We start from the raw sequence: 27,792 nt of genomic DNA, 5'->3' as shown, positions 1-27,792 counted from the left end.
ATGGGGGCCCCCAGCGCCCCTCCAGATGCTTGGCGTTGGGCCCTGATGGATTGGCCAAGCTGGAGCCGTCTGTGTCCACTGGGCAGCACTTGCTGTGTCCCTTACCCAGGGCAGGCTAGCCACACCTCTGCTCTGCACAAAGTGCCCAGAGAGCTGCACGGGGAGCCCAGGAACACTCGGACACGGGCAGCTCTTTCCTGACTTGAGGGTCATTGCTGTGGCTTAGCAGGCTGGTCAGGCTCATGGGGGGACGCAGCTGGAGACGCAAAGGCTCCCAGTGTGGGGAAGGGGCCTTTGGAAGCACGTGGGGGCGTGAAAAGGCACCACCAAGGTGGCTGCACGTGGCAAGGGCCTGTGTCAGGAGCATCTTGGGAAGGACCTGGCTGGACAAGGATGGCCCGAGCTGCTCTTTGCAGCTGTCGAGGCTGGAGGCCTTCCTGGGAGAGAGGCAGAGGACGAGACGGCGAACTTGCCCTCGGTGACACCCGTGAAGTAGCTGGATTTCCCTTGGGCGCTTCCACTGTGCGGTGGACTCACCACTGGACTGGACGTGGAAATCGACATAATGTAATTAAGGGCCCAGGAACGAGCAGTATCACCTCCACGAAGAGAGGCCTAACCTGCTGTTTCCCAACGTGAGAGGTGTCAGCCGCACACCAGAGCACACAAGGGCGTTTAGAGCTATCCCAGGGGCACACCCGGCCAGCGGGCGGTACCAGGTCTGTGCTTGGCTTGGCTGCAGCAGACACCTGTCCAGGCAGTGGCCTTGCCTCTCCGGTTTGCCGTGCAGACACCATGCACTTAGGGTGCCTTGGACAAGTGGCACTGCCACCCATCGGGTGCCCAGATGGTCTCTCTGACCAGGCCCCCACGTCACCGCACAATGCACTCAGAGAAGGGCCCAGCTCGTGCACTCAGTGGCGCTGCCCGCCTCACCCAGAACCCACAGGAGCCGGCCTGTGGAGAACGGTCACTAACCAGGAGCTGGGCGGCCTCGCCCGGCAGCCTCTTGCTGGATGGACGGTCTGCCTTACTTGGGCCTCCGGAAGCTGAACGCGCAGTTCCTTAGAAGGGAAGCACGCCTCATCCCACCTCCTCATGCCAGGCAGGGGCGGGGACACCAGCTGTGCCCACCAAGATGAGGACTGGCCCCAGAGGGGGCGGAGGACGCACACTGGGGCTCTCCTTTCCAGCCACTGTTGGCTCGTCCTCCTTCTTACCCCCTTCCCCCTTCACACAACACCCAGGCAGAGGGGTGGGACGGAGAAGCGGGCCTGCAAGTGCTTCACACGGAGGGGGCCATGCAGCGGGCCGGGCCCTGGGCGGACACGGGCCCACTGGAGTCAGGGCCCACCCCTGGCTGGTCCACCAGGCCCCCGGGAATGGCGGGGGACACCTTCAAGGCGCCCCGACAACGCCTGTCTAAGAGGGGAAGGCGGGAGTGGGCCGGAAGATTCGGGAAACACACACAGGTCAGTGGAACGGGGCGAGGTTACGGCTCAGGGCCGGGAGCGGATGGACGGGGGCCTTAGAGGAAAGAGGCGTTCCTGCAGACAGGTCAAGCAGAGCGCCCGCCGCCGGCTGCGCTGCGGGACCACCTGCCGGAGCCAGGGCCTGCCCTCTGCTGCGCCTGCAGCCTGGCCCCAGAGGCCACCTGGAGGCACACAGCCGTGCAGCGAGGCCTGCCCGTCCACCGCCAGGCCGCCAGCTGAGGCCCCCTCCTCCTCCCTCTTTGCGGACCCCAGACTGACACTCAAGGGGTTGACTATCCTGCCCCCATTTGGAGGGACCCAGGAGGCCCTTCACTTAGGGCACAGCTGCTGGCGACGCGCTCCTCTCCACACCCCGAACAAGCGTGGGGTGCCACGGCCCGCGCAGCCCCCTTCCCGCTCCCATCCCGAGAGGCCGGCGCCTGCTGGGGCAGCGCGCGCTGGGCCCGCAGGTTTCCACGTAGGTCACTGGACAGCGACAGGGCGCCGCGCCCCACTTTGCCACGTTCCCCGTGAGAATCCCCCGTCCGCCTGTGCCGTGGCGCTTGCTCGTCGCGCTGCCCTAGACGTCCTCTTAGGCCGAGGGGGGGCCCGCGGGCCGCTGCGAGCACCTCCCGCTGGAAATGGGGGTGACTGACACCCCACGGCGAGCCCGCGGCTGCAGCGTGGACGGACAGATCTACGTGGGCCTCTCGCGGTCTCCGGGGCGAGGCGCGGTGTGGACGCAGGCGTCCCGACGGGCCTGCTCCCCCTCCCCAGGGCGCCACGGCTGCCGGGGTTCCCGACCCTCCCCGGGGGCCCGGAGGCGCCACCTGCAAACCACCGCGGGCGGGGCTGCTGCTGCCGAGGGAGCACGGGGGCTGCGGGGGAGTCGCGGCCACCTGCACAGGGCCACCTGCACAAGGGCCACCTGCACAGGGCCACCCACCCAGGGGCCACCTGCCCAACGACCACCTGTCCAGTGTCCACCTGTACAAGGGCCACACCCCAGGGGCCACCTGCCCAGTGGCCACCCACCCAGGGGCCATCTGCCCAGGGTCCACCTGCCCAAGGGCCACCCCCCAGGGGCCACCTGCCCAGCAGCCACCCACCCGGGGGCCACCTGCCCAGTGTCCACCTGCCCAGAGTCACCCGCCCAGGGGCCACCTGCCCAACGACCACCTGCCCAGTGTCCACCTGCACAAGGGCCACCCCCCCCCCCAGGGGCCACCTCCCCAGTATCCACCTGCCCAAGGGCCACCCGCCCAGGGGCCACCTACTCAGCAGCCACCTGACCAGCAGCCACCCACCCAGCAGCCACCTGCCCCTTGCCTGCCCCACCTCCTCTGTTGCACAGCACTGTTTGGGTCCAGTCCTGGGAGAGGCCAGGTCTAATGGAAGGGCAGGAATTCTCAGGGGCGGCCCAGCCCTCTGGGGGGATAAATACTCAGCCTCAGCACCCGGCAGTCTCTCCCCCTGGGCGCAGAGCGGGGCACACGCGGCCACCCCCCACCAGCGCCAGCCTGAGCAGCTGGCCTCCCTGGCCACCGGCCGCGATGAAACCCTTCCCCTGCCCTTTTGTGCTAAGTACAGGGTGGTCATTTGCGGCAGGCTTCGGTTGTGCCCTAGCCTGCGTTCCCAGGACACCGTGTAGCGACCGCTCCACGGATGGACCATTTTTGGAACCAGAGCCCTGCAGCCGAGAATCGCCATTCCGAAGCACAGAGCTCTGCAGGCTGGCACCCGATCCTGCCACTGCCTTGGAGGGCAAAGGCTAAACACACCCCCCCACGGCAGGGCTGCCACAGTTGCGCTCAGCCCGGCAGTGGCGCTTGGTTTCAGAGACCCAGCAAAATGCCGCGGATTTGAAAGAAAACACCAGGAAGGCAGAGCCTCGGCAGGGCGTCCAGGCTGCCCGAACGGTGTCAGGCGCAGGTGACACGTGTTATTCCTGCGTCCCTGGCAGGAGCAATTCACCGACATGTGCCCCAAAGACACCCTTCCTCTCCTACCGAGGCCCTCTCGCAGCTGGGCATGGAGGACTCTAACCGGGCCATCGTCACTGCAACGGGGAGGCCATCAGAGGGAAAAGAAGGCAGTGTGCTCTAAAAGCGCCTTCTAATAGAGCAAGCACAAAACCGGTAAGCACAAAGGGGCAGAAATAGAGCAGGGACCTTTTCATCTTTCCATCCCACATGTGAGAGTTGGATTGTTTTCTCCTGCATTGTGAATAGTCTACCAAACAACCTGTGATTTTATAAAAAGTCATCATTCCTTTGCCATTTTAAAATGAACAAAAAACAGAAAGCCTTTAGTTTCTGTTCATAAGGTAGTAATCAGTATCATTAAAGTAAGTTGCTAAAATTTTATCCTAAAGCAAATAAAATAATGTTGTTTCTGGGCATTCTTATTTTTGTTAAATACGTTTTACTTTGGGGGTTTGGGGAAATGCTACGAGTTAGCTCATGAATCTCCACTGCTACCTTCAGGTCCCCAGTCTGGGAATCGGTGCAGGTGTTCCGTCCTAAAAAGATCAAGAACAGAACATGGGAGCAGATGTGGCTCAAGCAGTTGAGCGCCTGCTTCCCACACGGGAGGTCCTGGGTTCGGTCCCCAGTGCCTCCTAAAAACAAAAACAAACAACAAGCAAACATATGAAAAAATCAACTCAGGGGACCCGATGTGCTCGGTGGTTGGACACTGGGTTCTCACATACGAGGTCCGGAGTTCAATCCCCAGCACCTTAAAAAAAAAAATCCAGAACATAAAGATGCCTAAATTCCAATGTGTGGAGCACACACTCCCACATTTCTGTGCTTGTAGGTTTTAGCCCTAACTTGGAAAAGGTCCTTTCTCCCAGGCTAAGAGACTTTGAACTTGAATTCTAAGAACTATCAGCAGATTCACTCAAAATGTCACAGGAAGTTTTCAGCAAGCTTTGGAACTTCACTCATAGTAAGCTATCCCATACGGCGATCATTTGTTAAACTTTCCATCCAGTGACAATTACCTACCTCTGCAGATGCTGCAAGAGCAAGTTCACAAAGCAAAGATTTTCCTCCAGCAGGGCCGGTACTATGTCGCTCCCCACCGACATTCACCTGGATCCCTCGTCTTGAAAGCACAGAGACAACAGTCCCGTTTAGTTAGGCGTGCCTCGACCTCATGTTAAGTCACCAGAAGAGTGCTCCTGTGTCACCAAACGATCCCAAGCACCCCTCGCACCAAGGATAGCCCAGTGTGCTTAGGAACACAGAGAAATAAGAGATGGTCTCTGTCCTCTAGGAGCTGCACGGACTGGTGAATCTGGATTGCTCAAAAAATTGGGTCACACTTTTGTTTCTGAAGAATGGGCACAACAGTTAAAAATTAGAAAATTTCGCTGGGCTTCTCTTCAAAAATGCAGAAGATGGGACCACCCTGGGTCTGTAGATCGTGGCAGCAATTGGCTGGAGCATGGTGGCTTGGCCCCTGTGCCTCCAGCTGGGTTCTGCACTTCTCCCGTTTGCCACTCACACAACACAGACGTGTGCACCTTCCCACAGGCTCTCCTCAGTTTTGGTATCTGAGTGGCTCCTGTGGACTCCTGGACTAGTGCATCACACACCCCAGAATCAAACACTTTTAATGTAGGATGATGTGCGTGAGGAACGTGGCAAGGACAATGTATTATGTATGCACACAAAAGGCTTACTCTGTCTCATGGTAACGAAAAAGCAAGGGAGGGTCAGGGAAAACTCTTAAAACACTTCTCATGGAGGAAAGTAGAGAAAATATCACATGCAACGATACAGAAGAAAATAAGTGAGGGGTTGTTCTATACTCACACGATGAGTTCCTGCTGTAAGTGCTGTAACTGATCAGCCAGCTTGCTTTTATCCTCTCGTAAATTCTGGAATCACATCCAAGGTCAGGCTGTATATGTTACTCTAGCAGGAAATTGACATTTACATTTAACAACCCCCACCTTGCAATTCTGGTATACCTCTATAATGCTTCCATATTCTGTGATGGTTGACTTAAGTTCTTCTATACTTAAATCTTTCTGAAAAGTAGAAGAGAGAATTAACAGCAGATATGAATAGGGCCACCAAATGATATTTATTAGACCGTATCGGTCTGAGCCCGAGAAGAACTCTGCCTGCCCAGTTGTCATGAGATCTTCTACCAGTCTCACTATTTGAAAACTTAGCTGAGGGTATGTGTGATTAAAATTACATAAGCAGTAAGAGAACAGCAAGCTAGCTCTATCCAGCTGAGGCCATTTATGTTTGGTGTTGACCAGATGAACTCAATCCCTGGAAAGGTGATTGTTAAGCCCCAGTCAAAACTATAATCATCATCATGATGAATTTAAGAAAAACAACCAGCCCTTTACCTGAAAATTAAGGCTTCTGATTTTATCTAGTTCAAGCTATGCCTCAGCTCCACAGCCAGCGGATGGGACGTGTGAGTTATCGTCTCATCCGTGTGAGAGCTCTGTGGCTGTCACATGGCTCGTGCCCAGCCAAGGCTGAATGAGTGCTGGGCAGGAGTGGAAAGTGCTAGAAAGGCCAGGGGCTCGAGGGGCTGTCCTGACGTGGGTGGTACAGGATCCCAGTCCACGCCACCAGGCCTTGAGTGTCTCCTCTGAAACTTCCTCATTTGCAGGGAGAGGAAAAGGAGAGTGACAAACCTTGCTTCCCTTCACTTTCCTGCGTTGGAGCATGGACATTTACTAACCTATGCTGTGTCCTTTCTGTCCCTGCAGCTCCCTGGCCAGCATCTCTGTGTCTTTGTTAGCAGACAGGCTGTGGTCACAGAAGACAGGATAGAGAGAAGGATTGTCTCTCTCCCGCTCTCCCCCTCACCCCTTCACAGACTAGGTAGCACATAACTTAAGGATATCTTCTTCTTCTACCCTAAAATGAATGGATGCACCCTCATTGGTGCAGTTATGAATTAAAACTGCAGCACCATCATCTAGCTGGTGACTGGTCAACCGCCACACTGATATTTGTGGCATCAATGGACGTACGCCATAAGAATTTAGAGACGATGCGTTTAAAGAGTGTTCCAGATGGGAAGAAGCCAGTAGTCTTCACTCCAAACATTTTTATGAAGTACTGTAAAGGGAAGTGATGTGACAAAATATTCTAATCCGGTGTTTTAATAAGGGTGAAGCTATACAAATGACCATCTCCTCTATGATTTGGAAAGATCGAGCCAATCCCTCAAGCCTTCCTGAGGAGGGACGGTACCAACCTTCTGCAAACTTGCATCTTTATTAAGCAGTGTGTTCTCATATGTGTGTAACTGCATCTGAAAAGAAACACATTTAGGGGAGGCCACTGGGGCACTGTTTTGGTGAGGAATAGTGCAGGAGAATCATGCCACAAAGGCAGACATGTTTCTGAAGCACCTTTAACGCATGCATATTTTTCACATTACAAGGAACTTTCACATGCATCCTCACGAGGACCCCCAAGGTAGGTCCTACCCTCACTTTACTGGAGGAAGCACCGCTGTCATGACCCACCCACCGTCACACCCTGGGAAGCGGCAGGGCTGAGCCTAGAATGGGAGTCTAAGCTCTAGCCATGTGCCGTCCCACCATCCCACACTTTATATAACAAGAGGAATATAATAAGAACCTTTGCTTTTTTGGTGAAAATTTAAATCTAGATAGGCTTGAGCATAGCTGCCATATGGACATATAGAAGACTTTCCTTTAAAAAGATATTTCAAAAACATTCGAGACTTCTTTTCACAAAAATATGAAGCATATATCAGTCTTATTCAAACTGAAGGCAAACTTGTTGACATATACTTCTAAATGTAATTGATAAATAAGTAAATTGAGAACCTGGAAAAATAAGCAAATAGTCAGAAGTAGGTAATCATCATAATCATAATTTGATATCCCTTTAAATTCTAATGGCATTTTCTCCTAACTATCTCAGCTGAGTTCCCAAGAGACTTGGGAAGTAAGTAGGAAATATCATACCCTTTTAGCAGATGAGAAAATTGATATCTAAAGAGGTTGACTAGTTGTTTGAAATTAAAAAGCTTTGTAGAGAAGACAGGACTTGAGCCCATGTCTTCTGGTCCTTTCTACTAGTTTATCACAGTGTGTTTCCTAAAGATGGTCGTTCCTGATGTAAAATAAAATTTGATGTCTGAGTATAACTGTTGGATCTTTGCTAGAAGACTTGAAAAAGTCACAGATAGACATGAAATTTAGACAGATTAAGTACATTAATTGGGAAAAGAATGATCTCTTCAACAAACGGTGCTGGGAAAACTGGGTATCCACTTACAAAAGGATGGAGTTGGGCCCCTCCCTCACACAATATACAAAAATGAATTCTAAGTGGATCAAGGACCTAAACATAAGAGTTAAAACCTCAAGACTCTTAGAAAAAAACATATGGGAAACCTTCAAAACCTTGGATTTAGTAGTGATTTCTTAGATATGACAACAAAAGCATGAGTAACAAAAGAAAAAATAGATAAAATGGACCTCAGCAATATTTTAAAACTTCTATATGTCAAAGGATACTACCAAGAAAATGAAAAGGTAATCTTCATAATGGGAAAAATAATTGATACCATATTCTGATAAGGTTTTAATATCCAGAATATATAAAGAACTGCTACAACTCAACAACAAAAGGTAAATAATTCAATATAAAAATGGGCCAAGGACTTGAATGGACTTTTCTCCCAAGAAGATATACAAATGACCAATAAGCTCATGAATATATGCTCAACATCATTGGTCACCAGGGAAATGAAAATTAAAACCACAATGAAATGCCACTTCATACCCAGTAGGATGGGTGATATTTTTTAAAAAATAGAATAAAATAATACGTGTTGGCGAGGATGCAGAGAACTAGAACCTTTGTACATTGCTTGGATGGCATTGTAAAATGGTACAGCTACTGTGGAAATCGGTTTTGTGATTTCTCAGAAAGTTGAAAACAGAATTACCATATGGCCCACCAATTCCACCCCTTGGTATATACCCAAAAGAAATGAAAGCAGGGACTTGAACAGCTATTTGTACACCAATGATTATAGCAACATTTTTCACAATTGCCAAAAAAGGGAAACAACCCATGTCCATCAAGAGATGAAAGATAAAAAAAAAAAAATGTGGTTTATATATACACTGGGATATTATTCAGCTGTAAAGAGGAATGAAGTTCTGATGCATGCCACAACATAAATTTTGAAGATACCATATTGAGTTAAATAAGTCAGACCCAAAACACAAGTATTGTATTACTTTGCTTATATGAAGTACGTGGAAGAAGCAAACGTCTAGAGAAAGATAGTATAGTTTGCCATGGGGCTGAGGTGAGGGTGCAGAGAAAGGAAATTATTACTTCATGGGTGCAGAATTTCTGTCTGAGATGATGAAAAAGTTGGGGTAATGGTAGCACAATATTGTGAGTGTAATTAATGAAAATGAATTGTACACTTGAAAGTGAAATTTTGAGTTGCACGTATGTTAATGCAATGAAAAGTTAATTTTAAAAAAGAAGAATAAGATACAATATCTGAATCTTTCTTTAGAGACCTATAAAAACAAAAGGTGCTAAAGTAGATGCTGCACTATAATAAAAAGGATAAACAGAGACAAGGGTTGGCAATGATGTGGAGAAACTGGAACCCTTTTACATTGCTTGTGGAATGTAAAATGGTACAGTCACTTTGGAAATCCATTTGGCAATTTCTCAAAAGGTTAACCAATAGAGTTACTATGTGACCCAGTAAGTCCACTCTTAAGTGTATACCCAGAAGAAGTGAAAACACGTTTAGCAAAAATGTGTGCACGAATGTTCACGGCAACATTATCCATAATAGCCCAAAGCAGAAACGACGCAAAGCCATCAATTGACAAATGGATAAATGCAATGTGATATATCTACACGATGGAATATTATTTGGCAATACAAAAGAAAAAAAGTACTGATACGTGCTATCACATGAAAGAAACCAATTGCAGAAGACCACGTATTATCTGAATCCATTTATATGAAAAGCCCAGAATGAGCAAGCCTACAGGGATGGACAGCAGGTTAGCGGTTGCCCAGCCTAGGGGTGAGGTGACGGCGAGTGGAGGGAATGAGGGGTAACTGCTACAGGGTCTGGTGTTTCTTTTGGGGATGATGAAAATGATTTACAAATTGATTTTGGAGTTGGTTGCATAACTGTGAATATCTAAAAACCACTGATTTGTATACTTTAAATTGGTGACTTTCATGGCACTTGAATTACATATCAATTAATAGCTGGTAAACATATTAGAAACTGCTTTTTACATAATTCATAAATTATAAAGAATATAAATTTTAGAATTCATAGCCAAGGTTATTGTGCCAATGAGTATATACACCTTTATAGGGTAATATTGTTCAACAGAAGAAAATACTTTACCAGAATTTGGGAAGTGCTTACTTGGTGCACTGTCTCAGTTTTAGAAAACTCCTGAATCTTCTTTTCCAGTCTATCTATATCCATGATGTTCTTTGTATTCTAATGTACAAGAAAACAGCATTCTTGGATTTAGCACCAGGAAAAATAGAACATCACAACCAAAAGCTGTTTTAGGAAGTGATATTTTCACCGTTAACATTTTTTGTATTCATTTTATACTAAGTGACAAAACTTTAGACTTTATCCAAAAACGTGACATTCAAGAATACCCTCAGTGGTCCCTTTTACGTCCCACTCCACCTAAGCTTCCCACGTGCATGGTCCTACCTTCGAACTGTGACCCCTTCGTTGTCTTAATTTCAAGCATCCCACTCTTCAACCACCACCTCCTCTTTCCCAATCACTTCCTTGAACAAACAGGACTAACGAGCCTTCTATTTCCGCTGGAGCCTGCCTTTCACTGATCCTACCACCTTTTCACTACTCTTCAACCTCCTTGTCAACTCAGGCACCTCTTGACTCAGCTTAAATTTGTCCATGATCACTCATTAGAATAATTCCATTCCACACCCCCTGGATTCTGTTGCGTCTCCCCTGATGCTTAGTATTTGCTTAAAATTCAGTTTGCCACTTCCTCCATGCCAGCACCCTATCAGAGAAGCATGGTTAAAGAAAGAACACAAACTGACAGGTCACACGTTAAGTTCACGACCCTTAACCTCAAGGTTGACTGGTGACCACATCACAGATCGCTAGTCCACGCACACTGCCATTCGCCTAATTCATGGGTCTGCAGACTACAGCCCTCGCTGTGGAACAAAACCACCTGTGTTTGTAAATAAAATTTTATTAGAACACGACCATGCTCACTTGCTCATGTCTGTGGCTGCTTTCCTACTACAGTGGCAGTCAAGAAGTCATAACAAAGGTCTCTTGGCCATCAAAGCCTAAAATATTTACTATCTGCTCCTTTCCAAAAAAGAGTTTGGCAACAGCTACCCTGTATAACTGTTTTGTACCTTCTGTCCCCAACTTCCAATACCTTCTCCAACAACCAAACTTACAGCGAAAGGCTTTGCTTCCTATTTCACTGAGACAAGTGAACAATATTTCATGAATATGTATTAACTACCTGTGGATAAACTCTAAAGCATTTGCTGATCTGGGCACCTCTGCCTACTTCCTAGCTTCAGCCCAAGCCCGTCTGCTCTAGCCTGGATTGTTAGTCAACCTGCTGAAGTAAATCCAGGAGTTCTGAACCGCAGAAAGACCTGAAACTGGCACTCCAGAGAGATGGATGAACAGTTTTATTATGTGCGGGCCCAGAGAAGAGTCAATCTCCACATTCTAAGCCCCGTTTTTCTGTTTTCATAGGATTATATAGGATTTTATGCGGGATCTGCACAACTTTTGCTCATTGGGAAATGCGTTGCTAGGTGAAATTTTGCAAACAGGAGGGTTACAGAGGCAGAATGCAGCTGTGAGGTTGCAGGCTGATTTACAGAAGCCGGGAGGTGGGGGAAGAGTCGCTTATTTGATATCTTCCTTCTAGGCCATGTTTTCACAGGCTGTTTTACAGAAATAGGGGCAGGAGTTATTTATTTGATACTCTCCTGCAAGGCCATGCCCTCACAGGCTGATCCACAGAAGCCGGGGCAGGAGTGACTTGTTAGGTATTTTGCAAGGTTATGCTTTTTGTTTTTCAACAAACCTAGCAGCCAGAGTTCTTGTTAAAAAAGAAATCAGTTCATGTCCCTCCTCCATTCAAAACCCTGCAGCAGCTGCCATCAGGCGCAGAGTTTGGCGGGGGCGCCCTGCTGCTCGCTTACCCGGGGTGCGGCCTCGAGCAGAGGGGTGGGCTGCAGCCTCCCGGCCTTGCGCTTGCTGCTTGCTGTCCTGCACCCCTCTTCCCACAGACATACCCCCTGTCCAGTGTTAAGTGTGGCTCACTTCTCAGCACTGCGTGTCCTAACTAACCTCCTTCAAAGTCCATCACCGCCCCACTGCTGTGTTCTGCTTTCCTTTTCTCTGCATCAAACATGTTATATCCACGTGGGGTCCTTTGCTTCTGCTGGTATCTTGAGCAATTAGAACTGGACCTGCATACCAGAGGTTTCCTGATGAATTCCATTGCAGTGCTGCTCTCTACAGGACATAGGATTTTTACCTTCTCAAGGAATCTTACCTTGCAGTTTCATCTATAGGTATTTCCTAACAAAAATCAATTCATGCAATGATATCTCATAATGAATGTTTTTAAATCTTTTCTGCTACCTCAATTCTAAATTGGTTTGGTATGAGCCTTTGATGCCAGTCACTCATCCTAAATGCATGGGGGTTTGTAAAACAATCATGCATGAAAAACAGCACTCCCACGTATGATTCCACCACTGACACTTTGCCTTTGGCACTGAACATTTGTTACAACTGATGACAGCACATTTTTATAGTTGTGCCATTAATTAAAGTCTGTGGTTTAACTTAGGGATCACTGTTTGTGTAATATATTTCCAAAGATATTTTTAAAATTTTATTCCATTATTATTTATACAATCTAACATTTTCCCTTTTGAACCTGAGGCGGGATAGATTAGGGAATAAAAAGATGAATCTGGGACCTGGCCGTGAAACACGTGGCCACGGAGACCCCACAAGATGGCCGCCGGAAGACGTTTGTGAGGACCCCATTCGGATGGGATGTCATCTGGGATCAAGGAGAAGCTCCTGATATTATCAAGGGGCCTTGTCTCTGGCCTCCCTGCTGGGCAGCTGATGGATGGGGTAACCAATCAAAACAGCAAACAACCGGGATTTCTCCCTCGACATTAGCAAAGGGGTGGAATAATTAATGGTTTAAAAAGCCAGCACAGAAGCTAAATCGGCCTGTTATGACCTTTCTCTCCCTGCCTGGACCAGCATGCGAGTAGACCTGGGAATTGTCATCTGTAATGAGGACTTGAGTCTGTAAATCAGCCCTTTTAGCCCTTTTTAGCCCTTTTCCTCTCTCCACCGCAACCAACTTGCAAGCATACCTGGGACCCATAATCTGTTATTTTCTCCCATTTCTGTTTTCTCATTTTCTTAATAAACTATTGGCCTAACTGAACTGCTGTGTTCTTAAATTCTTTTTTGTAGCATAGCCAAGAACCTAGAGAAAATCTGGCAACAAACCTAGTTAGATATATATTTCAGTGCTATTAATAGGTTCACAATGCTGTGCTACCATCACCATCATCCACTGCCAAAACATTTCCATCATTCCAAATAGGAACATGGTACATTTTAAGCCTTAACTTCCCATCCTCTATCCTCACCCCATCCCCTTGTAACCTATATTCTAGATTCTTATTCTTTGAGTTTGCTTATTCTAATTGTTTCAAGTCAGTGAAATTATATAATATTTATCCTTTTGTGTTGGGCTTATTTCACTCAACATGATGTCTTCAAGGTTCAGCTACGTTATTGCATGCACCAGGACTTCATTCCTTTTTATGGTTGAGTAACAGTCCATTGTTTATATGTATCACATTTCATTTATCTGTTCATTGGTTGATGGACACTTGGATTGTTTTCATCTTTTGGCAATTGTGAACAATACCACTATGAACATTGATGAACAAATATCTGCTTGAGTCACTGTTTTCAGTTCTTTGGGGAATATGGCTAGGACTGGGGTTCCCAGGTTATTTGTTAGTTCTACACTTAGCTTTCTGAGGATCCGCCAAACTGTCTTCCACAGCAGCTGCACAATTTTACATTGTCATCCACAATGACTGTTCCTATTTCTCCACATCTTCTCGAATATTAATTATTTGCCATTTTTAAAAAATAGTAGCCATTCTAATGGGTGTGAAATGTTATCTCATTGTGGTTTTGAATTGCATTTCCCTGATGCTAATGACGTTGAGCCTCTTTTCGTGTGCTTTCTCGTCATTTGTGTATCTTCTTTGGAGAGATGTCTGCTCATGTCTTTTCCCCATTTTAAAAATGATGTTGTCTTTTTTGTTGGTAAGTTGAAGGATTTCTTCATATTACTTGATATTAAACCTTTATCAGCTATGCGTTTTCCAAATACTGCCTCCCACTGTGTCTATTTACTGTCATGATAAAGCCTTTTGAGGACAAAAAGTTATTTATTTTAATGAGATCCCATTTATTTTTTTCTTTTGTTGCTTGTGTTTTATGCATAAAGTCTAAGAAACAATTACCTAATATAAGGTCCTGAAGATGTTTCCCTATGTCTTCTTCCAGGACATTGATAGTTCTAGTACTTGTATTTAGGTCTTTGGTCCATTTTGAGTTGATTTTTGTATATGGTGTGAAGCAAGGACCCTTCTTTTTTTCCTCAAATGGAGAGCCAGTTTTCCCAGCACCATTTGTTGAAGGGACTATTCTTTCCCAGCTGAGTGATATTTGTCCCTTTGTCAAAAACCAGTTGGCCATAGAATTGTGTTATGCATGACTGTTTTGTAAGTTCACAACTTGTCTTATAAAAAATATGTGTATTTTTAAAAAGGTGGACAGACCAAAAAATCAGTTGGCCATAAATAAGAGGATTTATTTGTGAGCTCTCAATTCTGTTCCATTGATCTATATGTCTGTCCTTGTGCTAAGACCATGCTGATTTGATTTCTATGGCTTCATAATAAATTGTAAGATCAGAAAGTGTGAATCCTCCAACTTCATTCTTCTTTTTCAAATGTCTTTAGCTTTTCAGGGTTCCTTACCCTTCCTTATAAATCTGATATTGGCTTTTCCATTTCAGAAAAGAAGGTTGTTGGAATTTTGATTGGGATTGCACTGAATGTATAAATGCTTTGTGTAATATTGACATCTTAAAGATAGTCTTCTAATCCATGAACATAGAATATCCTTACATTTCTTTAGACCTTTAATTTGTTTTAGCAATGTTTTGCAGTTTTCACAACTCCTGTACATCCTTGGTTCAATTTATTCCTAAATATTTGTTTCCTTTAGTTGATATTGGGAATGGAATTTTTTTCTTGATATTTTCTTCTGATTGTTCATTGCTTTTGTATAGAAACACTATTGATTTTTGGGTGTTGACCTTGTACCCCAGCATATTGCTGAATTCACTTATTAGCTCTAGGAGCTCTGTTGTGGAATTTTCTGAATTTTCTTTATATAGGGCCACATCATCTGCAAATAAGAAAAGTTTTACTTCTCCCTTTCCAGTTTAGATACCTCGTATTTCTTTTTCTTGCCTAATTGCTCTAGCAAGAACTTCCAATACAATGCTGCATAATCACAGTAACAGTGGGCATCCTTCTCTTGTTCCTGATATTAAAGGTAAAGTTTTTAGACTTTTCATATATGCCCTTTTATCAAGTACTTTCCTTCTATTCCTAGTGTTTGTTTGTGTTTTTTTTGGCAGCATATAAGCCATTTTCACCATTTCCATTTATTAGAGGCTTCTGCACTCAATAACTTCTCTCCTTTTCATGAAATCCCTCCATGCCATCCTCATTTACATAGTTTCATGCCTTGCATGTTCATTCCTCTAACAGCCTCTTGTAACTATTCCTAGTGTTCTAAGTGTTTTTATCAAAAAATGGTGAGAGCTTCTAGGAAGATGCCAGACTAGAAAGACACAGGACTCTCTTCTCCTTTGGAAAAATAGCTAGAAGACAGGCTGAAACAGCCTGGGAAAGATCTTCTATGGTTTAGGACACCAGGTGAAGGCTGGACATCTCCCAGAGGAGAGTGGGACAAAGGAGGGGAATCATGATGACAGAACTGTGAGTTGAAACCAGCAGCTGCTGCTGCCAGCACCCTTCCCCATACTAAAGACACTTGAGAATACTCATGCCTCTGGACCTGCAGCTACAAACAAAAGGGGTTCCAGGGATCCACCAGCACCCCCACCCCCAAAAGGGGAGAGAGAGGGACACAGCCTAAGGCTGATGCAGCTTCTGACCCACAAATTTGGTTGGACCACACCATGGTTTGCCCTGGGAGCAGGCACAGAACTGGAGAAATACAACACTCTCAACCTCCCTCTCTTCTAGCCGGGACTGATAGGTGAGGACATACCTCCCCAGGAAAGGGGAGGGACACAGCCTAAGTCTGGTTCAGCTTTTTTTTTTTTTTTAAAGATTTATTTATTTAATTCCCCCCCCTCCCCCAGTTGTCTGTTCTCTGTGTCTATTTGCTGCAGTCTTGTTTCTTTGTCCGCTTCTGTTGTCATCAGCAGCACGGGAAGTGTGGGCGGCACCATTCCTGGGCAGGCTGCACTTTCTTTCACACTGGGCGGCTCTCCTTACAGGCGCACTCCTAGCGCGTGGGGCTCCCCTATGCAGGGGACACCCCTGCGTGGCAGGGCACTCCCTGCGCGCATCAGCATTGCGCATGGGCCAGCTCCACACGGGTCAAGGAGGCCAGGTGTTTGAACCATGGACCTTCCCATGTGGTAGACGGACGCCCTAACCACTAGGCCAAGTCCGTTTCCCTGGTTCAGCTTTTGACCCACAAATTTGGGTCTATTACATCCCACGAGCCCTTCTGGACCAGGCAGGGACTTGCCATTGTTTGCCTTGGAAGACAGCAAAGGGCTAAAGATATATGACCCTCCCAATCTCCTTTCTCTCCTAATCATGACTGATTGTTGAGGACACAAAGGGGAGTGGAAATATTTCCTACCCAGGAAAAAGGAATGGGCTGCCAGAGGTTAGAGAACTGCCTCTGAGAAAGTTTGAATTACAAGCCTCTTAGCCTCCATGCAGGAAGCTGTATCACACTCATCTAGCCTGTGCTGCAACAAAGACACTCCCACCAGGTATTGAACTGAGAGGGCTGCCAAAGAGTGCCATCTGCTGGCAGAACAAGGAAGTGCACATGAGAAAATTAAAAGTAAGAGAGGCTTTTTCCAGCCTTTATAGCCTCCCTCCCCAAGGCCCTAGGAAGCAGGTCTGCAACTCATTACTTGGTCCAGAGCCCAGTTTTGGAGGTTGAATCCTAACAATCCAGGTTGAGCCAAGAACCAAAAAGCAGCAGTAACACACAGCCTCCCACCAGTAAATCCCTGCAAAAGAGAAAGGAATTGAACGTCTGAATAAACTTAATCCTAATCAGATGCCTAGACATCAGCAAAGAGCCATACTAAGAGAATAGATGACATGGCCCAAGGAAAGGAATATATCAAAACCCCAGAAGAGACACAGGATTTGAGAGAACTAATCAGGAAGATGTGCACAAATTTCCAAAACTGAATTAATGAGTTGAAAGACAATATGGCTAAAGAGATAGACAACATCAAGAAGACACCAAGCAAGACAAAGAAGAATTTGAATTCCTCAACAGAAAAGTAACAGAGCTCATGGGAATGAAAGACACAATAGCAGAGATCAGAAACACATTAAAGGCTTACAACAGCAGACTCGAAGCGAACGAAGAAAGAGTAAATGATACCAAAGACAGAAAAGCTAAAATTAAGAGAGAAAAGAATAGAAGGAGAAAAGAATGAAAAAAAATGATCAGGCATTCAGAGAGTCGATAACAATATGAAATGCAACAACATATATGTCATCGGAGTTCCAGAAGGAGAAAAGAAAGGAAAAGAGCAGAAAGGGTATTTGAGGAAATAGTAGCTGAAAATGTCCCAACTTTCATGAAATAAATGAACTTACATGTCCAAGAAGCACACAATATCCAATCAGAATAAATCCAAATAGACCTACTCCAAAACACATACTATCCAGAATGTCAAATGTCAAAGAAAAATAGAAAATTCTCAGAGCAGCAAGAGAGAAGCAAACCATCACACACAAGGGATGCCCAGTAAGACTTAGGATGGATTTCTCAGTAGAAACCCTGGAGGCAAGAAGACAGTGGTATGATACAATTAGGATACTGAAAGAAAAAAACTACCAACTGAGAATTCTTTATCCAGCAAACCTGTCCTTCAAATATGAAGATGAGTATAAACTATTTACAAATAAACAGAAACTAAGAGAGTCCATAAAAAAGAATCCACCTTTGCAAGAAATATTAAAGGAAGCCTTAGAACCTGAAATAAAAAGACAGAAGAGAGAGACCTGGAGGAGAGTATAGAAGAAAAAATAGCAGAAAGGGTAACTAAGAATAAAAAGACAGATAAAAATATGATATGACATATGAAAACCAAAGAATAAATTGGTGGAAGTAAATAATGCATTTGTAGTAATATCATTTAATGTGAAAGGATTAAACTCTCCAATCAAAAATACAGGCTAGCAGAATGGATACAAAGAACATGAGTCATCCATATATTGCTTGTAAGAAACTCAGCTTAGACCAGGGGTACAAACCAGCTACAACTGAAAGGCTGGAAAAGGAAACTCCAGAAAAATAGTAACCAAAAAAGAGCAGGGGTAGCTATACTAACACCAGACAAAACAGACTTTAAATGCAAAAAGTTAGAAGAGACAAAGAAGCTCATTATATATTAATAAAAGAGACAATCCAACAGGAAAAAATAACAGTCATAAATGTCTATGCAGCTAACCAGAGTGCCCCAAAATACGTGAGACAAACTCTGGCATAACTGAAGAGAGAAACAGAAATCTCTCCAATAATTGTTGGAAACTTCGACATCCCACTCACATCATTAGATAGAACTAGACAGAAGATCAACAGGAAAACAGAGAACTTGAACAATACGATAAATGGTTTAGACCTAACAGACATATACTGAACACTGCATCCAAACTCAATGGGTTATACATTCTTCTCAAGTGCCCATGAATCTTTCTCCAGTATAGACCACATGTTAGGGCAGAATGCAGCTCTCAATAAATATAAAAATACTGAAATTATACAAAGCACTTTCTCAGATCATAATGAAATGAAACTGGAAATCAATAATAGATGGGAAAAAAATAAATTTGCAAATGTGTGAAGGCTAAACGACACACTCCTAAATAATTAATGAGTCAAAGAAGAAATTACAAGTGAAATCATTAAATATATTGAGGCAAATGAAAATGAGAATACAACTTATCAAAACTTAAGGTATGTGTGAAACAGCTGTGGCTTAATCAGTTGGGCCCCCATCAACCATATGGGAGGCCCTGGGTTTGTGTCTCAGGGCCTCCTTGTGAAGGGAGGCTGGCCTGCACGCCCTGGAGAGCTGCCCAGTCTGCAAGCACTGTGGAGACCCACCGGCCCACAGGCGTCACAGAAAGCCGACTCAGCAAGGTGACTCAACAAAAAAGGGAGACAAACAAAAAACTACAAAAGAGCACACAGTAAATGGACAGAGAGAGCAGACAGCAAGCAAACCACAAGGGGAGAGGGGAAATAAAATAAATAAATATGATGCAGAAGAATGCACAGCAAATGGACACAGAGAGCAGACAGCATGCAAAAAGCCACCGGGGGTGGGGGGGTGGGGCGGAGAGGATAAAAAACACTTACAGTATGCAAAGAAAACTAGCAAGAGGTGGCAGAGTAAGGAACTCCTGGAGTCAGCTCACGCTACAGGAAGTTAATAATCACCCAGAGCTATCTAAACCACCTGTTTGGGGGCTCCAGGAGACCAGAAGAGCATCCTGCAACATCCTTGAAAAAATGGAAGAAGACTGCCCATCTGCAGAGAATATTCATAAGTGGAGCACTCCAGGCCCTGGAGGCCAGTGCCCATCCTCCACTGGTGGCACAAGCTGCCTCGGGAGCTGTTCTGCAGCTAGAATTGGAAGCTTCACTTCCCAAAAATGGGGAAGGAAGAGACAGTTGGACACCAACTTCAGCTACTGATTAGTAAATTTGGCCTGCTAAAGTGTTACCCTAAGAACAGCTCAAGTTTGAAACTGTCCAAGTCACAAAGAGGCCAGTAGCCTGCCATCTTAACTCTATGCCTAGCACGAGGGGAAGCGGGGTGAATTGAAAATCACAGTGCTAGTAGAAGGAAGCTAGTAGCTTCCTTCCATCCAGTTCAGATTACACCTCTAGCATAAGCTCCAGCCCTGCCTCTGGCAGGGAGGAACCTGGGGGAACCTGTGCCAGCCTCTCTGGAAAAATACAGGCCATGCCACAGAGGCTAGTGGGTGATTCTCCTACTTTGGCAGTGCAAGCCGCCTCAGGAGCTATTCTGTGACTGGAATTAAAAACTCCATATCCTGAAAACAGGGGAGAAAGAGACAGTTAGCCAAGGATTTCAAATACTGATCAGCAAATTCAGTATAACCCTAAGAACAGCTAAAGTTTGAACCTGTCCAAGTGGGAAAGAGGCTGATGGCTGCCATTTTGACTCTGCCCCTGGCATGAGGGGAAGCCAGGCTGACTGAAAATCACAGTGATGATAGAGACCAGTTTCTTTCACACAGATTGGCTTGCAGCCTTAGCCTAGGCTTCAGTCACACCTCTAGCAGGGAGGAAGCTGGTGGTCCCTGCACCAGCCTCTCCAGGTAACTGCAGGTACCTTCGGCTGCCACAGACTGAATAGTCAGAAGCCTACTGGGGCACCTGGAGTTATTTTGGACCCACAGGGCATAGATTGCTGCCCACACCTAAAGCTACATTCCCATGCCAAGCAGGGGTGTGGGGCATCATCAGTCTCTCTGGACAGCTACAGCCTAGGCATGCATGACTTGGATTATTACACATGACTGTGGCTCTGGGCAAAGGAAAATGGTGGGAGAAGCTTCATCAGTCCCTGGCCCAAAGAGGGCAGCTTGAGCCTCCACAGCTTACAGTACCAACTACATCCTTGGCTCCTACTGCACAACCAGGAAGGGAGAAAAGGCAAGAAAGCCCTAATCTAAAGAGAAAAACTGCACCCAGAATACTCTAGTAAGCCAGATGCCGAGACACCAAAAATAATTTAAAATCCACACCAAGAAAGAGAATGATATGGCCCAGTTAAAGGAATAAGGTAAGCCTCCAGATCACATAAAGGAGTTGAGACAACTAATCATAGATATTCAAACAAATCTCCTTAATAAATTCCATGAGATGGCCAAACAAATTAAGGATATTAAGAAGACATTGAATGAACACAAAGAAGAATTTGAAAGCATACATAGAAAAGTAGCAGATCTTATGGGAATAAAAGACATAATAAATGAAATTAAAAATACACTGGAATCATATAATAGCAGGCTTTTTTTTCATTTTTATCTTAAGATACATAAATCACACAAAATGATACATTAAAAAATATGAGGTTCCCATATACCTCACTCCCCCCCCACTCCTCCCACATCGACAACTTCTTTCATTAGTGTGATACATTCATTGCATTTGATGAGTACATTTTAGAGTATTGCTACACAGCATGGATTACAGTTTATGTTGTGGTTTACACTCTCTCCCAGTCCATTCAGTAGGTGTAGAAGTTTGATATAATTGATGAATTCCAAAAAGAAATATTGGATTGTTTGTAATCTGATCTGTACCCGGGCATGACTGAGTTATCATTAGGGTGTGGAGTCCCCCCCAGTCCCCACCCCTTGGTGGGCGGAGACTCACAGATAAAAGGCAAAGGACAGAGTTGGAGCTTTTGATGCTGGGATTTCTGATGTTACAGTTTGATGCTGAAGACCCGGGAAGTCAGCACCCAGAGGAAAGAGAAGCCAGCATCAGGAAGGAAGGAACCTTAAACCCAGAGAAAAGCAAGCCCCAGGAACATAGGAACCCAGGAAGCCTGAACCCTCACAGACATCATCAGCCATCTTGCTCCAAATAGACTTTGGTGAGGGAAGTAATTTATGCTTTATGACCTGGTATCTGTAAGCTCCTACCCCAAATAAATACCCTTTATAAAAACCAACCAGTTTCTGGCAATTTGCACCAGCACCCCTTTGGCTGACTGATACAGTGGGTTATGGCAGGATATATAATGTCCTTCATCTGTCCCTGCAACATCATTCAGGACAACTTGAAGTCCCGAAAACGCCCCCATATCATACCCTTTTTCCTCTCCCTGCCTTCAGCAACTCCCGTTGCTATCTCATCGATGATATAATTTCTTCCATTGCTAGAGTCACAATAATTCTATAGTAGAATACCAGTAAGTCCACTCTAATCCATATTTTATTCCTCCATCCTGAGGACCCTGAGATGGTGATGTCCACTCCACCTCTAAGTTGAGAGGGGACTTAGATAATAGCAGATTTGAGAAGGCAGAAAAAGGATTGGTGAGCTTGAAGAAATGAATTCTGAAATGAACATACAAAAGAACAGATGAAGAAAAGAATGGAAAAAAATGAACGCGGTCTCGGGAACTAAATAACAGCAAGAGACATGCAAACATTTCTGTCATGAGTTTTCCAGAAAGAGAAGGGAAGGGAAGAGGGGCAGAAGGAATATTTGAAATAATAATGGTAGAAAATTTCCCAACCCAATTGAAGGACATGGATATCCATGTCCAAGAAGCACAATGTACTCCCATCCATATAAATCTGAATAGATCAACTCCAAGACATATACCAATCAGAATGTCAAATGCCAAACACAAAGAGAGAATTCTGAGAGCAGCAAGAAAGTAGCAATGCATAGCATGTAAGAGACACCTAATAAGATTAAGTGCTGATTTCTCACCAGAAACCATAGAGGCAAGAAGACAGTGGTATGATATACTTAAGATAGTGCAAGAGAAGAACTTCCAGCCAAGAATCTAATAACTGGCAAAATGGTCTTTCAAAAATGAGGGTGAGTTTAGAATATTCACAGATAAACAGAAATGGAGAATTTCTAACAAAGAGACTGGTATTGCAGGAAACACTGAAGGGTGTGCTACAGCCTGAAAAGAAAAGATAGGACAGAGAGGCCTGGAAGAGAGTCTAGAAATGAAGATTATATCAATAACAGTAACTAAAAATGTCAAAAGAGTAGTGAAAAGAAGATGTGACAGAAAACCCAAATACTCAGGAATAAACTTAACCAATGATGTAAAGCATTGTATTCAGAAAACTACAACTCATTGTTAAATCAAGAAAGACCTAAAAATTGGAAGAACATTTCATGCTCATGAATTGGAAGTTAGAAGACATCATTAAGATGTTAATTCTCAATTGATATACAGATTTGGTGCAATCCCAATAAAAATTCCCCCAGAATTTTTTAAATAAGTGAAAAACATGATTATAAAATTTATCTGGAAGTTTAAGGGGTCCTGAATAACCAGAACCATCTTAAAAAGGAAAAGTGAAGTTGGAGGACTCTCATTCTGGACTTTAAATCATATTACCAAACTACAGTGGTAAAAACTGCATGGTACTGGCATAAAGACAGACACATAGACCAATGGAACCAAATTCATGATTCAGAAGCAGACGCTCACATCTATGGTCGAGTGATTTTTTTTAAAAAAAGATTTATTTATTTATTTATTTATTCCCCTCCCCCCCACCCTGGTTGTCTGTTCTCTGTGTTTATTTGCTGCATCTTCTTTGTCCGCTTCTGTCAGCAGTGGCACGGAAATCTGCGTTTCTTTTCATTGCATCATCTCATTGTGTCAGCTCTCCGTGTGGGCAGTGCCATTCTTAGGCAGGCTGCACTTTCTTCCACGCCGGGTGGCTCTCCTTACAGGGTGCACTCCTTTGTGTGTGGGTCTCCCCTACGCGGGGGACACCCCGGTGTGGCAGGGCACTCCTTTTGAGCATCAGCACTGCACACGGGTCAAGGAGGCCCAGGGTTTGAACCACAGACCTCCCATGTGGTAGACAGACGCCCTAACAACTGGGCCAAGTCCACCCCCCTGGTCGAGTGATTTTTGACTAGCTTGTCAAACCCACTGAGCTCAGGCAAACAGTTCATTCAACAAATGGTGCTAAGAGAATTGGATATCCAAAGCCAAAATAAGGAAAGAGGACCCCTTATAAAAAATTAACTCAAAATGGGGCAAAAACCTAAATATAAAAGCAAGAACCATAAAGCTTCTAGAAGAAAATGTAGGAAAGTATCTTCAAGACCTGGTGGTAGGTGGTGGATTCTTAAAGGAGATAAGAGGAGGACTGAAATGGACTACTGATGTTTAATGTATGTAAAAGATTTAATTAACTTTACTGTAAAAGTTTGGAAATGTATAGAGTTGATGGTAACACATTGTAGTGAGTAAGAGCTGGTTTATAAATAGGAATGTGGCTGAAAAGGGTAGTCTAGGGATGTAAATGCCTATTGAGAGAAAGCTAGAGAATAAGCTAAGGACTGAATAGCATAGTAAACCAGAGGTGGATGAGAATTGTCGTTGATGGTACAGATGCAAGAGTGTCCTTTGTGAGCTAGAGCAGGTGAACATCACTATTGCTGGGTGGTGGGAATGTGGAGAAGCATGGGAAAAATACAACTGGAGGGACCTAGGGACTGTGGTTAAGAGTAATAATGTAATATTCATGCATTTATGCCAAAAATGTACTTTGTTGATAATGGAGGAGTATGGAAAAAGGGTACCAAATGTACACCATGGCTCTGGTAATAATCTGATTATCCCATAATCTGTAACAAATGTTCCACTATGATTCATGTGTTGATAGAGGGATGTTTAGGAATTGTGCACGTCCATGACTGTTTTGTAAGTTTTCAACTTCTGTCATAAAAATATATTTTAAAAATAATAATAGGGTGGGTTGGGGGGAAAATATACCAAATGTAAGGTAAGGACTATAGTTAGTAAGATTTCGACAATATTCTTTCCTGATTTGTAACAAATGTCTCACAACAATGCAAGGTGTTGGTAAATTGATGTATGAAATTGCTGTATCATGATATGTGTGTTTGCTTTGTAAGTTCACAACTTTTACTATACACTTATGGTTTATGTATGTGCATGTAAAAATGATATAATAATAATAATAAAGTGGGTTTGGGGAAAATACTTTGGTTAGTAGTACTATTTTGAGGATGCTCTGTAATCTTTAGTTAAAAATGCTTCGCAACAATGCAAGGTGTTGGTGTAGGATGAGGTGTGAGAGCCCTGCATGTTGTTATGCATGTTTGTTTTGTAAGTTCACAACTATTACTATACACTTGTTGTTTTTGTATGTTTATGTATGAGTGATATACTTCAATAATTTTTTTTAAAACATGAAAAAAAAAACAATGGGATACAGCGAAGGCAGTCTGAGAGGGAAATTTATAGCCTGAAATGCCTATATTAAAAAAGAAGAGCTAAATTCAAAGACTTAACTGAACAACTAGAGAAACTAGAAAAAGAACAGCAAATCAACCCCAAAGCAAGCAGAAGGAAAGAAATAATAAAGAAAAGAGCAGAAATAAATTGGGAACAAAAATCAACAGAGAAAATCAACAAAAACCAAAAGTTGGTTCTTTGAGAAGATCAGTAAAATTGACAAACCCTTATCTAGACTAACAAAGAAAAAAAAGAGAAGATGCAAATAAATACAATCAGAAATGAAAGGGGTGAAGTTACAACTGACCCCACAGAAATAAAAAAGATTACAAGAGGATATTATGAGAAACCGTGTGCCAACAAATTAAACAACCTAGATGAAATAGACAAATTCCTAGAAATGCACAAACAACCTACACTGATGCTACAAGAAATACAAGAACTTAACAAACCAATCACATTTAAGCAGATTGCTGGGAGATTTTTGATAATGGATTCAAAGAAATGTCCAGTACCGAATGGCTTCACAGGTAAATTCTACCAAGTATTTCAAAAAGAATTAACACCAATCCTATTTCAACTCTTCCAAAAAATTGAAGAGGAGGGAAAATACCCATCACATTTTATGAAGCCACCATCACCCTAATACCAAAGCCAGATAAAGATACTATAAGAAAAGAATATTACGGACTAATTTCTCTAATGAACATAGATGCAAAAATTCTCAACACAATACTTGCAAATTGAATCCAACAGCATATCAAAAGACTTATACATCACGACAAAGTGGGATTTATTACTGGTATGGAAGATTGGTTCAACATAAGAAAATTAATTAGCGGTGGACTTGGCCCACTGGTTACATCGTCCGTCTACCACATGGGAGGTCCATGGTTCAAACCCTGGGCCTCCTTGACCCACGTGGAGCTGGCCCATGTGCAGTGCTGATGCGCGCAAGGAGTGCCCTGCCACGCAGGGGTGTCCCTGGCGTAAGGGAGCCCCACGTGCAAGGAGTGCACCCCGTAAGGAGAGCCGCCCAGCACAAAAGAAAGTGCAGCCTGCCCAGGAATGGTGCTGCATACACGGAGAGCTGACACAAGATGACGCAACCAAAAGAAACACAGATTCCCGTGCCACTAACAACAACAGAAGTGGACAAAGAAGACGCAGCAAATAAACACAGAGAACAGACAACTGGGGTGGTGGGGGGAAGGGGAGAGAAATAGATAAATAAATAAAAAGAAGAACTTAAAAAAAAAAGAAAGAAAATCAATCAACGTGATATACCCTATGAATAAACTGAAGGAAAAAAACCCATATAATTATCTCAATGGATGCAGAAAAGGCATTCAACAAAATCTAGCATCCTTTTTTGATAAAAAACTTTTCAAAAGATAGGAATAGAAGGAAAATTCCTCAATATGACAAAAGACATATATGAAAAACCCACAGCCAGCAATATACTCTATGGGGAAAGGTTGAAAGCTTTCCCTCTAACATCAGAAACAAGACAAGGATGCCCACTGTCATCACTGTTATTCAATATTGTACTAGAAGTTCTACCTAGGGCAATTAGACAAGAAAAAATAGTAAAGGCATCCAAACAAAGGCATCACTATTCGCAAATGACATGATCCTATATTTAGAAAATTCAGAAGTACCCACCAAAAAGCTATTTGAACTAATGAAAGAGTCTAGCAAGTGGCAGGATATAAGATCAACATACAAAAATCAGTAATGTTTTTGTACACTAGTACTGAACAATCTGAGTAGAAAGTCAGAGGAAAATTTCCATTTACAATAGCAACCAAAAGACTCACATACATGGGAATTAACTTAACCAAAGGAGTACTGGACCAATATGTAGAAAACTACAGAACGCTAAACGTTATCAATGAAGATCTCAACAAATAGAAAGACATTCTGTGTTCATGGATTGGAAGACTAAATATTGTGAAGATGTCGATCCTACCCAAAATGGTTTATAGATTCAATGTAATACCAATCAAAATTCCAACAGCTTACTTTACAGAATTAGAAAAGGCAATTACCATATTCATTTGGAAAGGAAAGTGACACAACAAAAAAGAAATACAGATTCCCATGCCACTGATAACAACAGAAGCGGACAAAGAAGATGACACAGCACATAGACACAGAGAACAGACAACCAGGGCAGGGGGAAGGGGAGAGAAATAAATAAATCTTTAAAAAAAAAAAAAAGAGAACTACAAGTGTTGGAGAGGATGTGGATAGACAGGAACAATTATTCACTGTTGGTGGGAGTGCAGAATGGTACCTGTGGAGGGTTTTTTGGCAGTTCCTAAAGAAGCTGAATATAAACTTGCCACATGACCCGGAAATATTAATACCCAGAAGAGCTACGAGCAAGGGCATGAACAGACATCTGCATACCGATGTTCACAGCAGCATTATTCATGATTGCAAAAAGTTGGAAACAGCCCAAGTGTCCATCAACAGATGAATGGATAAACAAACTGTGGTGTGTATTCACACAATGGAATATTATGCAGCTGTAAGAAGAGACCAGGTCATAAAGCATATGACAACACAGATGAACCTGGAGGATGTGAAGTAAGCCAGACACAAAAAGACAAAGACTGTATGATAGCATTACTATGAACCAAATATACTGTGTAATATATCGTAGAGTCAAAAAAAAATTTATATGCATCCAATACATTTAATTGAGAAAAGTATATTTTTATTCAACTGTATTTTATTTTTTAAATTATTGCTTATATTTTTAATTATTAAATGTACAAAATAAAGTTAAAAAAATTAAGGAGCCATCCCCTACCACCCCCC

General features: G+C 43.9%; 1 protein-coding gene across 1 annotated transcript in view; it reads right to left on the bottom strand.

The window, feature by feature from the left end:
- The window catches only part of IRAG2 (inositol 1,4,5-triphosphate receptor associated 2), a 131,077-nt gene that overhangs the window by 60,287 nt on the left and 42,998 nt on the right, over positions 1 to 27,792 (bottom strand). Inside the window, exons 9-13 of the mRNA XM_023585047.2 lie at positions 9,918 to 9,995; positions 6,714 to 6,770; positions 5,455 to 5,514; positions 5,297 to 5,361; positions 4,484 to 4,583 (exon numbers count right to left, since the gene is read on the bottom strand). Coding sequence (XP_023440815.2) covers positions 4,484 to 4,583; positions 5,297 to 5,361; positions 5,455 to 5,514; positions 6,714 to 6,770; positions 9,918 to 9,995 — 360 coding nt within the window. The remainder of the gene's footprint in view (positions 1 to 4,483; positions 4,584 to 5,296; positions 5,362 to 5,454; positions 5,515 to 6,713; positions 6,771 to 9,917; positions 9,996 to 27,792) is intronic.

Source organism: Dasypus novemcinctus, chromosome 20 (assembly GCF_030445035.2).
Source record: "Dasypus novemcinctus isolate mDasNov1 chromosome 20, mDasNov1.1.hap2, whole genome shotgun sequence".
NCBI lineage: Eukaryota > Metazoa > Chordata > Mammalia > Cingulata > Dasypodidae > Dasypus > Dasypus novemcinctus.
The sequence above is the reverse complement of the archived record's forward strand: the minus strand, read 5'-3'. Positions and strand labels throughout refer to the sequence as shown.